The sequence below is a fragment of the Nilaparvata lugens genome, chromosome 3, assembly GCF_014356525.2.
Source record: "Nilaparvata lugens isolate BPH chromosome 3, ASM1435652v1, whole genome shotgun sequence".
In the NCBI taxonomy this organism is placed as follows: domain Eukaryota; kingdom Metazoa; phylum Arthropoda; class Insecta; order Hemiptera; family Delphacidae; genus Nilaparvata; species Nilaparvata lugens.
Window position 1 is genome coordinate 79,292,593 of NC_052506.1, and position 14,407 is coordinate 79,306,999.

Here is a 14,407-nt window from a genome sequence, read left to right on the forward strand (position 1 = left end):
TTTCTTTTCATATTAAACTTAATCTGAACTAACTAACTGAACTGAAAATTGTAATAGAATGAAATTTTAATTGAACTGAAATTGTGATAGAATGTAAACTGCTCTGCTCGAAACCGCTCGGTTGACTGAAGACATGTGTACGCTCTCATGCCTGCTCTAGTATATCGAACCGCCCGGCAACCGAACGACAACCGAGCGGTTGGACTGGAAACTACAACCGCCGCGATTCGCCGGCGACTGCTCAAACCGAGCGTTGCATGTGTACGGCACCATGTGTTTCCCTATACCTGGCAACCGCTCGGTTGGTCAACCGCGCTACAACCGAGCGTAAATCGCTGTCATGTGAACAAGCTCTTACGGTAATTTTGTCGTATGAAGGGGACTCATTTTCCTTTTTTATTACACCTTAAAATGCAAATTTTCAAGAACCGTATATATACGTCGACGCGAAATTCAAAAAGGAACATACATGTGAAATTTCATGAGAATCTATTGCTGCGTTTCACTGTAAATGTGGAACATGAAAATATAAACATGTAAAAGTGTGAATATTGACTGGGTATTATTGTAGTTGTTTTTGTGTATCTTATATTATTTCTCAGGTTTTTGAACTGAAATGAACTTAATGATTCTAACTGTATGTTGATCCCTGCGTTTTTAGTGTGAGAATTGACTCTGTCTTGTTTGAATTTGCTAACTTGTCAAAATTAAAGCAATTTTCGTGCATTTTTCAAATACAGTTTCAATTTCATGTCGAAAAAGCCACTGTATTTGAGAATTGTACGAGCATTGACCTTTTTGCAGCTTTGGCTTTTCCACTGGAAGTTATGCTCAACGCTCGTGGAGGGGGAATAATTTTCAGTGAAAAGGCCACAGTTGGTATTGAGACGTGAACGGAAAATCATGTAACGGTGCGCGAGCCTCGGTCCTCTGAATGGGTCTGTTGCCCATCCAGAGGGACAAATTGAAAAGTTTTCCATTATCAGTACTTTTGTTGTAGTTTGCATAGTAATCTAAAATTGATAGAATCAGTAGATGTAAAATTAAGAGGTTAATGGTGTGCGTGAATTTAGGTAGAGTATAGTGAGTTTCATTAGGTCTGAGTTTATTGAGTTTTGGATTAAGCGTTCTCAAAAGTAAAATTTGAAATTTTTGAAATGGTGAGTGCCAAACTGTTGTTTTTATTTAGCTCGAAATTTAGTACATAGAATGAATGACCGAGGCCCGAATTTTGTTGCAACAAGTTAGCAGGTTCCCAAAGTGTATAGATTAAAATTGAATATACCTTCTTTATCTAAATCAGTTACTGAGTAACTCTGTTTTAAAATTTGACATGATTTCTATTGATTTGTTGATGAGTTCAATAAACCTAAGTTTAAATTTTAAAAGTATTTTCAATGAAGTTCCTGGCTCGTAGTTACTATAGTTGCTAGAATAGATGAAAATCGAATAATGATGATAATCGTGCATTTGAATGAACGAATCCATTGTAAGCTTCCAACCAATCAAGGATTCAAACATAAGTTTAGTAGTATAATTTCAGAAAATATTATAGAAGAGTAGAAACAACCCCCCTCCGTTTACAAACATAAAGAGAAATGCAAAACTGTCGACTTGAATCTTGGACCTCACTTTGCTTGGTCAATAATTCGATTTATAATTTCATCTAATTCACTATCACTGTTGTGTGCGAATACAGCTTTAACCTCATATGAGAGGCGTTTTGTATGCTTTATCCAGAATACCAGTAGAGTTTATTTATCTGTGTTTTTGTCAGCATTCCGTTCCCGAAAGACGACGAGGCGCGTGTGCTGAAGGTGGTAGCCCTGCTGGAGAGTGTGTTGGAGTACCTGATGCGACTGGGCGCTTGCCTGGGTCACTTCGCCGCAGATTATCTCCTAGACTACCACGATCACGAGATCTACTGCAAGCGATCCGCACTGCGACTAGATGAGAGGACTGATTCGGTCGACTGTCGAAAGGTAAACATTATACTATACTCAGGTCCACGTTATAATGGCAGTGTTTGATTAGCAATGGTATTGCTATCATTGTCTATCATTCAACAAAGCGGATAGCGCTATCTCTTTTTACTTTCCTTGCCCTATTATCATGGGTAAGAAAAGTATTGCTTCCCCAAAAAAATTAAGGTACCCCAATTTCAAGTTTTCTATATGTTTGAAGGTCCCCTGAGTCCAAAAACATAATTTTTGTGTGTTGGTCTGTGTGTGTGTAGTGTGTGTGTGTGTGTGTGTGTGTGTGTGTGTGTGAATGTCTGTGAACACGATAACTCCATTATTATTAACCGATTGGCTTTAAATTTTAAACTTAAGGTCCTTAAACCATGAGGATCCGACAATAAGAAATTCAATAAAATTCAATTCAAGATGGCAGAAAAAATGGCGGATGATTACCAAAAAACTATGTTTTTCACGGTTTTCTCGAAAACGGCTCTAACGATTTTTCTCAAATTCATGCCTTGGATAGCTATTTATAAGCCCTATCAACTGACATGAGTCTCATTTCTGGGAAAATTGCAGGAGCTCATTAATATTCTTGAGCAAAATGGCGGATAATTACTAAAAACCATGTTTTTCACTATTTTCTCAAAAATGATGACTGATTTTTTTCAAATTCATACCCTGTATTCATCAGCTCTATGAACTGGCATGAGACTTTTTCCTGGGAAACTAATGGGGGTTCCACCCCATCCTTGAGAAATGTACTTTGTAACCTCCTTCTCGTGCATGAGGTAGGTAGAGCAGTTTATAAAAAGAACACATAATCGATATATTTTATCTGTAGAACAGCTGTTTTGACGACGTTTAAAAAAATCATCGAATTTCACAATTATTATTTACACAAAGGAAAAAGTACTCTGAAAACAATAATTATATATACACATATTATACAGTAGTCTGACCGTAGTTTCAAATATGTTGCCAATTATAATAATTATGTTATTCTCCTAAATTATTCTCGTTTAAGAATGAGGCTTACAGTTCAATGAGCAAGGAAAGTTGTGTGAGTGTACCACACCAGATTTTTTAACTCTATTATTATGAATTTGGATTGATGGAATTGGAGGAAATCTAGTCATGACAATTTTGAATTGTGATCAATACTGAAAAATGGTTTCTCTGTTCTTCTTATTCCAGTCTTCCATTGGAAATTTCGAAATAATTTGTAACCCTGAAGACATGTCGAAAGAAAAGTACGAAAAACGAATGGTACAATGTTGGCTGGACTTATTTCTGCAACTGTATAAAGTGTGCATCCTCTATTCTATAAAGCTCAGCTCCTATAATCCAGAGGATCTAAAGTCCAGCAAAGAAGATGTTGGTAAAAATACTTTCAAGTGAGTGAAATTGACATCAAGAGATAGGCCTAATAATGATATTTTCTATGCCTGGATTTTCAGTTGTAATGGAATCAGTAGTATCCATTGATGGTTTGTGTTTCATTATCCCATTGATTAGGCTAGGCGCACACCAGTTAGTCAAGACAAGACATGATCAGACACGTTTAGTCACAATACTTCACATGGTTGCTTATGACGCAACTCACACTGATTAGTCATTCCTGCATCTTATGCCATAAATGTATTGAAAGACACATGCAGTCTGAGTGTCTAATTGGACGTTTAGAGAGGATATTTTGAGAGCTTAGTCAAATATGGGATAGTATTTTGGGGTTCTTCGTCTCAATAAGACAGAGCTTTTAAAGCTCGAAAAAATATAATCAGACGAGTTTTTAATTTGAGGTGGAGACACACATGTAGGGACATTTTCAAAAACAAAAAATTCACACTGTCCCTCAATTTATATTTATGCGACTTTCATGTTAGCTTTCAAAAACCTAAATAGCTTGCACAAACGGAATGAAACTGTAAGAGAAACTAGAACTCAAAATTTATTATTTTCCCGAATGCACAGAACATCTACATTTGAAAAGGTAGCACTATACAGAGCAATTAAGTTTTCCCAAACCATCTCCCAAACGATACCATAATCATCATAAATTCAAAATCTAAATTCAAGGGAAAAGTTTTGACCTATTTGACACATAAAGCATTTTATTCAGTCCGAGAGTTTTTAGATGACCATTGACAGCTTCTCTTCCTGAGATCCGACCCATTAATACAAAGGTACTTCATTCAATGTTAGTTGGATTCAACATGTAGCCCTACCTAAGTTGTTATAATTAACTTATTCAAGGCCTCCGATGTGTGTTTAAGTTTTAGAATTTTTACTTTCATTTGTGATTAATTTATTTATTGACTGTAATTGATAATGTTGATTCTAATTTGTATATTGACAAAGCAGAATTTCTCTACATACTGTAAATGTGATGTAAGAATGAAATTGCTAATAAAGAATTTGAATTTGATTTCCAATTAGACATGTCTTCATAAGCATTGTCTTCATTGTCTTCAACATGTCTTCATTGAAGTATTGTGACTGAACGTGTCTGATCATGTCTTGTCTTGTCTTGACTAACTGGTATGTGCCTAACCTTACTTTTTACATGGTTTTCTCTCGAAGACAGAGAGGGTGGATGCTTTTTCTTTCACTAATCACTGCCACTACCTAACAGCATTCTTCCTACTATTGTGTCATCATCCAATTGTGCACAGCATGCTTAGGCCCGCCGCAAAGTAGACCCACGCTAATCCACGAAAAGCAACCCACGCCGTGGGATGTTTTGTAAACCATTGCTAGGCTTCTCCAGACATCTGTGTAATACATGCAATGAATAATCCACTTGTCAGCTGATTGATTATGAATAATTCTATAGCAATGGTTTACAAAACAGTGCTACAAACTGTGCAAAGAGAAATCGGTTTCCCCCTTCCATGTTTCCTTAAATCAGACTGTAATAAACAAAAAAATCTTACATATAAAGCTCCCAAGATTTTAACTGAAATAAAGAAATAAGAATAAAGAAAAACCAAATCCTTAAATAAATAAAGTACACGAATAAGACCATACCCCCCTAATTTCAACATAATCCCTGCTAAAATTATAGAACCACAAGAAGGGGCTAAAGTCATATCTCTTTTTTATAGAATTAGCGATTACTAGCTTTCATTCATTAGTAGAGTTAGTGGTAGAGTTACCTGGGTAAGTACTGAAAAACTCAATGAAAACGTTCATGGTAGAGTACTAGTTTTTAGTAGAGTAGAGTGGGATAGCACCGTGGGATAGTACTCTACCACTTGTCTTCCCCCGCCACCGCTTCTCACTCTACTCTACCACTACTATGCTGATGAAAACAATCTCGAAAGAGTAGAGTCGTGTCGTAGGCTATCAAGTTTAAGAAGTATTGTTATTTATTAAAACTTATTAAAAGTGTTTAAGAGTTAATTTATTAAAAAGTATTGACATTTTAAGGTTAGTTCTGTTCACTACACCTTTTCCATCTCTATTTGAGAAAGTATTAATTGTAATTGAGAATATTCATTTGTATTTGAGAAAACGTCGGATGTGAATGAGAATAGTCAATTGTATTTGAGGAGTGATCTTGTTATTGCGAATAGTGAATTTTATTTGAGAAAGTATCATTTCAATTTAAGAACATACGATTTGAATTCGAGAAGTTGTCAGTTGTGATTGGGAAATGATTTTAAAAACCCAGTACTTCTACAGTAGTACTTATATTTTTCATAACTGTACTCATATAAAATAATATGATAATATATTTAATATTCCAATAAAACGTTTATTTTTTGAACAAAAAAAAAATGGTTTTCAAGCCCCAAAATCCATTGAAGAATTGCCGAAAGATTCAATTGATTGATGATAAATTTCAATTGCGCCGTAAACATAGAGAATTTGATCTTCATCAAGTGCAATATTTCATAAAATGTTTGGAGACAAAAGTCGCGTGATAGTCATTCATTCTCAAACAGTACAGGGTAAATACTTTCACCATTGAAAATATTAATTTGCCCCCATGCAAAGCCTATGGTAGTAATTGGAATACTATATGGACGTAGTACAGTATCCTTTCCTGCTGAAATCAAACCTGTACTTTAGGCTACAGAAGATTCACGACAAGTCAATTAGAAAATTCTCTCATTTTTAATTGATATCTTCTCATTTACATTTGACGATTCCTTAAATACAATTCAGTATTCTCAATCATATGTGATGACTTCCCAATAATACAATTAACTATTTTCATCTACATATGACATTCTCTCAATTACAAGTGACTATTCTCAAATACAATTAATACTTTCTCAAATTAACTTGATACTTTCTTAAATACAATTGGAAAAGGTGTAGACAACTCACTTTACCTACTATTCTCAATATTGTAGTGAAAACAGTTCCTCGACCTCAGAGTAGAGTTAGCTTGGTAGAGTTAGTATGCCAGTCACTCGATCACTAACTCTACTAGTGAAAATCAGGCTTTATTCAATTGTTCTTATGGTTGATCTAATGGTTATTGATAATATATTTTTTAAAATAAATGAATGCTTTATTCAACCAATAAAAATAAATTACATTACAATTACATTGAAAACACAAACGCATTTCATAATCATTAAACATTCAATAATAAAATAATTAATAAACAGAACCCTATGTGTAGATAAAATAAATACAAATAATATAATATTTTAAAAAATGATATAAATAATAGATGATAAATATAATGAAAGGAAAATTCTCTTGAAGAAATATTAATGGTTCATCCCTCTTCAAGCATAATGCTTGTGCTGAGGGATGAGTCGCTTAATATAATAACTAACTTTATTTTGGACTAAAGTACAATAAACCAGAACACATTCAAACAAGCCGGAATATCATTCAACAAAAAAAGTAACTACAACAAAATAAACTAAAAAAATCATTTAACAAGAACAAAAATGAAATAAACTGAATCAATTTGTGTTCCATTTTTACTCTATTCGTTATGAATATTGTAAAGATTTGTACCAATACTTCTGTAGCTTGGTGCAAGAACTACCAATGTCGAAATATCAACTTTCTCACAAATCAGCTACAAATATTGATCTTAATATGGTTTATTTAATGGCTGAGTGTTAATTATTTTTCAGGCTAATCTTGCGAGACAAGAAGAGCGCCTACAAGACGAGCGTTCACAGCGCAAACAAACGGTCGACCGAGTCGCCAGTGTTTCGGTTCCGTGTGGGCTCCCACGACCGCAGCAAACACGAAACAGTTCTGCTGACGTGGCTGGATGACTTCTACACGCGACAACGGGCTGTGGTCTGGCCGCACCATCCACCCGACCTCAGGCATTTGGACTTTTTTGACAGTCTGTCCGACTCACTGGTGTTCGCGGCGGTCACATCATTCTATTGTCCCTACATCAGCGCACTCTACTTTCACAACATGTTCACGCATCCCACTGGCAAAGATCAGGTATGAAAACTTGATTCAATCCAATCCAATTCAATTTATTACTTGTCATGGCTAAACAATGGTAAGCATGGACAATAGTCACGTACATGAAGATTTTAACATTCATTTACAAAGTAAGACTAGATAAATTTTAAAAATTGTGAAAATATAATATTTGAAAACTTATAAATAATATGTCAGTAAAACTCATACTTATATAGAAACAATAAAATCTGGAAACATTAACATTGCACTCGAAAGTAAAACGATAGATTCTTAATACATTTTTTCAGTCATATTTTGTTTTTCTCTAATCAGTTTATTAGGGATTGCCAACTATAGGGACACTGGGCTATCAGCTAATATTGGGGATACCTTAATTATTACTTTCCTTTGCCCTATTACCATAGGTAAGGAAAGTATTGCTTTCCGAAAAAAATTAAGGTACCCCAATTTCTAAATTTCTTTATGTTTCAAGGTCCCCTGAGTCCAAATAAGTGGTTTTAGTGTATTTGTGTGTGTGTGTGTGTGTGTGTGTGTGTGTGTGTGTGTGTGTGTGTGTGTGTGTGTGTGTGTGTGTGTGTGTGTGTGTGTGTGTGTGTGTGTGTGTGTGTGTGTGTGTGTGTGTGAATGCGTGCGTGCGTGCGTGCGTGCGAGTGTGTGTGTGTGTGTGTGTGTGTGTGTGTGTGTGTGTGTGTGTGGTGTGTGTGTGTGTGTGTTTGTGTGTGTGTGTGTGTGTGTGTGTGTGTGTGTGTGTGTGGAACTTAAGGTCCTTCCCCTATAAGGATCCGATACGAACAATTTCGATCAAATTCAATTCAAGATGGCGGCATAAATGGAGAAAATGTTGTCAAAAACAGTGTTTTTCGCGTTTTTCTCAAAAACGGCTCCAACGATTTTGATCAAATTTATACTAAAATAGTCATTGATAAGCTCTATCAACTGCCACATGTCTGTAAAAATTTCACGAGCTCCGTTCCATCTAGGCAAAGTTTGATTTTGGATTCCCAATTATCAGGCTTCATATACAATTCAAACAAAAATATTCAAGTGAAAAAGATTGAGCAAAAAAATCTCTATACATTTAATGTTCAGTTACATTTTCACCTAAAATTGGAAATAAGCTCGAAATTCGAGAAAATGTGATTATTCAATTGCAAACTGTTGGCAACTGTTAATTCTATTCAATCATTCACTATGAAGACATAGCAGACCTCGTATGTCCAGCGTTATTTTCCTGTGTCACCAGCTGGCTCAGATCTTTGAATAGTAGACTTCAGATGCGCGTGAACACTAGCGTCAGGTGATCAATTTTTCATAACGGCAAGGAAAGTTGAGTGAGTGCACCACACCAGATTTTTAATAGTTGAATCAGTAATGTATCTAGAAAATAATGAATATCACATTATATCTTCATTTATTTCTTGATACAATATTGCAAATCAGTGTAGATGAGGAATGGGTTGATGCCATGATTGGAGCAGTGGATGGTTTGAATCAAACTGACTTGATTGATTTAATATTCAATATTTTTGTATGTATAGTCTACAGTATCTAATGTACCATAATTTCATGAGTCTTGGGGTCTCTAAATACATTGAAATACGAGATTCCAGGTCCCTGTTGCATGCGAAAACACAAGCTCATATTTTAGTTGTTTTCAATTCTAATAACTAGCTAACTAATAATATAATAAGTTTGTATTTTCTGATGCGATTAGCACCTGATGGATCATATTGAAAAAATGTAATAATCCTCATTCATGAATTAAACTACTGATATCATTAGTTAAATTGTCGGTCCCGGCTGAAGTATGACAGTCGTAAGGCCCATTGACGGCTTGAATGATTTATTCAGGCGAGGTTGAACTTCCGTCAGGGACTCCACACAGCCATGCGAATATTTGACCGAGCGAAGTGAGGTCTAAAGGAGCGTACAGATTTACGCGCCGCAAACATGAGCAATTCACTTTTAATCAGCTTATGCCAAGCTTTTTATATCTATATCTTATACCGTCTCTGTGAAAATACAGATATAGCTGATTAAAAGTGAATTGCTCATGTTCGCGGCGCGTATATCTGTACGAACCTTTAGATTCAAGTCGACGGTTTTGCATTTCTCTTCATGTTTATATATTTATATTTATGTTCCGCATTTACAGCGAAACGCAGCAATAGATTTTCATGAAATTTGACAGGTTTGTTCCTTTTTGAATTTCGCTTCGGCGTCTACATAAGGTTTTTTGAAATTTTGCATTTTAACGATAATACAAAAGGAAAAGGAGTCCCCTTTGAAGGCAAATATTACCGTGAAAATCAGACTTGAGATTTATTAATCATAAATCAGCTGTCTAGTGGACTATGATACTACCCGTTCAAAAACATCGAACATCTTGAAAATGTATCTTTCCATCAACGTTAGTAGACAGTTGACTATAATACTACCCGTTAAAAACATCGAACATCTTGAAAATGTATCTTTCCATCAACGTTGTAGACAGTTGAAACCAGACCTGACAACAGCGCTCACACTCACATTCCGGGATGAAACGTCACGGTACAATAGGACAGAAAGCTCTATGTTTATTTAGGATTTTTTTAGACATTTTAAATTGATAAATTATTTATTAATTTTTGAGAAAACATAACAACAGGTCAATGTAACTTACTGAGCGCGAGGACTACTGTTCACAGAACTACTAGTATTGACCGAGCGAAGTGAGGTCTAAGATCCAAGTCGACGGTTTTGTATTTCTCGTTATGTTTATATGTTCCGCATCTACGGCGAAACGCGGCAATAGATTTTTATGAAATTGACAGATATGTTCCTTTTTTAATTGCGCGTCGACGTATATACAAGGTTTTTGGAATTCTTGCATTTCAAGGATAATATAAAAGGAATAGGAGGCTCCCTTCATACGCCAATATTAGAGTAAAAATCAGACTATAGAATTATTCATCATAAATCAGCTGTCGAGTGGATTATAATATCTTGCATGCAATTCAATATCTCAATGTAACTTAGTGAAAAACAGCTGTTGTGTGGACTATTAATTATTGCATGCAGTGAGGCATGTAATTGATAACTTGAAGTAGCATAATATTTTCTCCCGACTTTTCTCCGCTTTCAACTCGGTAAGCTTTTGATGATAGTAGCATAGCTGTTTACATCAAATTATTAGCATTGTAGATACAACAACCCATCAGTCGTTTATAAACCGATATTTCGCCAACACGACAGGACAGGACAGAATTTACTCTGATGGACAGTATAAGGCTAGGACCACACGAGCGCACATTGTGCGTCCGTTGCAACTTACTTTTTGCGGCCGTCGCCAATGACACCACACGAGCGTTGAGTGTGGTGCGTCAACGTCAGTTGGCTTTACACAATTGAATCAGACGAAGCAATAACTTTTGCATGTTTCGACATGCGTTGTAGCATTTCTGTGCAGTTCAAAAATCACCGTCCGTTACGACTTCCGTTACTTGGTAGGCACGTACCTCGTGTGCTGTCATCAATTCACTTCTATGTATTTCTACAACGGACGTCAAAAAGTAAGTTGCAACGGACGCACTTTGTGCGCTCGTGTGGCCCTAGCCTTAGAAGAGACTTCCAAAAGAGAGTTTATAACTGTTCGAGGTCTACTGTTCACGGAACTACTAGTATTATTAAATATCACACCTGCGCACAGGGTTTCTTTGCAGGTGTAGATTCTATATATATATTTTTTGTCTTGAAAGTGTTGTTTATATTTTTTGAGAATCAATAAATTTGAATTTGAATTTCATTAGTTTGTGTTTTCTCATGCAATAGGCCCCGCTGATGTCATAATCCTCGTTCATGAATTGATTGTTGGTTGTTGCCAGCTGTACCACAACGCGATCTGCCTGCTGAAGGCGTGGACGAACATCAGGGTGGGTGTGTTTGTGCACCCTTCGGAGCTGATAGACGGCGACAACTGTGTGCTGAAGCTGATGATTGCCGTGCATCTGTTCAAGGTGCTGCCCTCCTATGTGCCCGAGACTGTGCTGGACTTCGGCACTCCGCTCACCACCTCCAAGGAACGGCCCATCCAGGTTGGTTGGAAAATAATATTCTCAAAACAGAAATGGATTTGAAATGAAGATAATTTTTGTCTATCAATAACTTTGTATATTTTTTGTATTGTATTATTGAAAAATGTAAAGTGTGTTCTCTATTCTATTCAAGATGGAAAATTCAATAAAAACATACACAATTATGAAATTTTTTGAGGTAATGGTCGCTCTCCAGTCCTACTCTACGGTAGTGAATCATGGGTGACAACAAAGCCACTTTAGAGTAAAATAATAATAATAATATCGAGTGACCTGGCTGGCTCAGGTCTGGTGTCAGAGTTTTCAGGTCGCAGCTGATCAATTTCAGGGCCTCTGACATGACCTAACGACTGCTTTTTAGGCAGCCGGGACCGACGGCTTAACGTGTCCATCCGAAACACGGGAGTGGCCCGAGATAAATATCTTGCCCGGGCCGGGATTTGAACCCGGGCCTCTGAATCATAAAGCCAGCATCTGATCCACTCGACTACGGCCACTCCTACTTTAATAAATTATAGTGAGGTCCACGATATAATGGCAGTGTTTCATTAGCAATGGTATATTTGCTATCCTTGTCTATCATTCAACAAAGTGGATAGCGCTATCTCTTCTCTTCTCGCTTTGCTCTGTTGCCAGATCGTCTCTTAACAATGTAGAATTGATAATTAAATAACGAAATATTTTCTTCTTAATTCTGAAAATTCATTATTAAATCATTGAAAAATATCATTTCTTGCTTAATAAAATATAATTGATTATTTTAAACGAGAATGAACTACATCAATAAGCCTGTATCAGCAGCCGTCTATAGAAGGCATTGACAAGACAGAGGTCAATAACAAATATTTTATCTTAATCATGAAACTTCATTATGGAATTATTGAAAAATATCATTTCTTGCTTAATAAAATATAATTGATTATTAATTTAAACAAGAATGAACAGTTAATATTACCAGCTACCATCCATAGAAGACAGACGTTCGGCAACGTTGTTCTCCTATCTTTCTTCACTGCCATTATAACGTGGACAGCCTAATCCTTGTTTGTAAGAAGAAGAAGAAGAAGAAGAAGAAGAACAAGAAGAAGATTCTATTTATCTGGTTAAATTCCATCTTATGTGTCAAAGTTCATTTCTTGTACCATATCAATTTCATAATTAATCCACCAATATACAGCCTACATTTTTTTATTGTTGACTTTCATTCAATTTACAGCTCACAAATAATTCCTTATCACAAGCGAATTATTTCTTGATCATGATTGGAGACCCTTATCGCAGTTTCATTATTCAATCTTCGTCCAATGTCATCAATATCAAATCCAAGAAGACGGTTATTGTCAACATACAGTACACGTCGAATAAAATCAGAAGAGAGTCTGGTGTGTAACAAATCAACCTGTTTTAGCTTCTGTATTTTTTTGCTATTTTTGGTACTGTAAATAATTTATTTTGAATCCAGCTATTCTTCACGCTTCTGTTCACAAAACAGTTTGCCTTTTTTTAAAAAATCTATCAAGCAACAGCTTCTCAAAAGCCACTAGGCCTATAATATGATACTTTTGTTTATAAAATTACGTCAGGCTCGCTTCGCTCGCCATAAATAAATAAATTCAATTTTAATGTCAGCCAGCCAAAAAAGCACAAGACAGTCACACATATCCGTCTATTCAGGGGGCTCCGCCCCCTGGACCCCCGACTGGATCGTCCAAGAATGACATCAGCAGGCTCGCTTCCGCTTCGCTCGCCTGCATTTTTATCATATATGTTAGGACGATCCAGTCGGGGGTCCAGACTAAACGTCTGGCTAAACGGATATGGCGAGCGAAGCGAGCCTGACGGCTAGTAATATAATATTCCCAGGAGTAGCTCTGATTGAAGTAGCAGTGTCCAATCAATCTTTCCGCGATAAATGAATTTCAATCTTCAACTTGGTGCCAACCTAACAAAGTCAACTCAACTTAATCCCAACCTGACAAAATTATTAATTTAGTTACCAGTTATCAACTGTTTCGAAGAGGTACTCTCTCTAGATTATAGTTCTATATTAACATAATACCATATATGGTATGGACATTTCTCAATTATAATTAAGGTAATAATAAGAAGAATATACATGCTAAAAGACGAACTTTAAACCCTTAAAAACCACCCTTAGAGTTAAAATATTGCCAAAAGATTTCTTAGTGCGCCTCTAAAGGGCCAACTGAAGATACCTACCAAACTTGAACGTTTTTGGTCCGGTAGATTTTTTAGTTCTGCGAGTGAGTGAGTGAGTCAGTCAGTGAGTGAGTGCCATTTCGCTTTTATATATATATAGATTATCCATACTAAAATTCCTTACCCTGTCATATTATGCAAGTTTCGACTCAGCAAAATAATTAATTGTTTTTTTCTCTTAATTAAAAATATGATGGTGCCCCAAACAGGACTTTTAGTCCTCGGGGTACTTGAAATTATTTATTCTTCTATTGATGTTGATGAGTTATTGTGATTTCTTTATACAACGTGTAATAATTGTATTATTAATTTGCAATATTGTTAAATGATATACTCTACTTTTCATAATTTCTGATTATGTGCAATGTTTCAATTGAAAGACTAAATAAATTTATTATTATATAAAAAAAAACTTTTCGCTGCAGTACAGGGTAGCATCAATATTGTTTTATCCACTAAATCAAATACTCATTTTTTCAAACAATTTCAGTTACTTCCCAAAGTCATATTCTGAACTCTGTAATAGAGTATTGTAATCTTTCAATCAGATCTAAAATCATATATGGGAATGAATAAATTATTGACGATTGTTTGTTGTTTACAAGTGTACAGTCACTAATAAAAATCAGACTTCTGGCCAGCTGGCAACAGTGAAGAGTGAGATAGAGTTACTGTCTTGGTATAGAAATCACTATGGAATGAAATGAACTGGAAATATTCTTTATTAGGTGA

At 35.7% G+C, this 14,407-nt stretch overlaps 1 protein-coding gene across 4 annotated transcripts in view; it reads left to right on the plus strand.

Moving 5' to 3' along the window:
• Window positions 1–14,407, plus strand: part of LOC111046758 (aromatic-L-amino-acid decarboxylase) — a 166,583-nt gene that overhangs the window by 61,512 nt on the left and 90,664 nt on the right. For 3 of the 4 annotated variants that reach the window (XM_039424736.1, XM_039424735.1, XM_039424737.1), the window contains 5 exons: window positions 1,778–1,982; window positions 3,159–3,358; window positions 7,070–7,397; window positions 11,246–11,455; window positions 12,672–12,837. In XM_039424736.1, the coding sequence (XP_039280670.1) occupies window positions 1,778–1,982; window positions 3,159–3,358; window positions 7,070–7,397; window positions 11,246–11,455; window positions 12,672–12,837 (1,109 nt within the window). Of the gene's footprint in view, window positions 1–1,777; window positions 1,983–3,158; window positions 3,359–7,069; window positions 7,398–11,245; window positions 11,456–12,671; window positions 12,838–14,407 lie in introns of those variants that run through there. The other variant, XM_039424738.1, reaches the window with a different exon arrangement.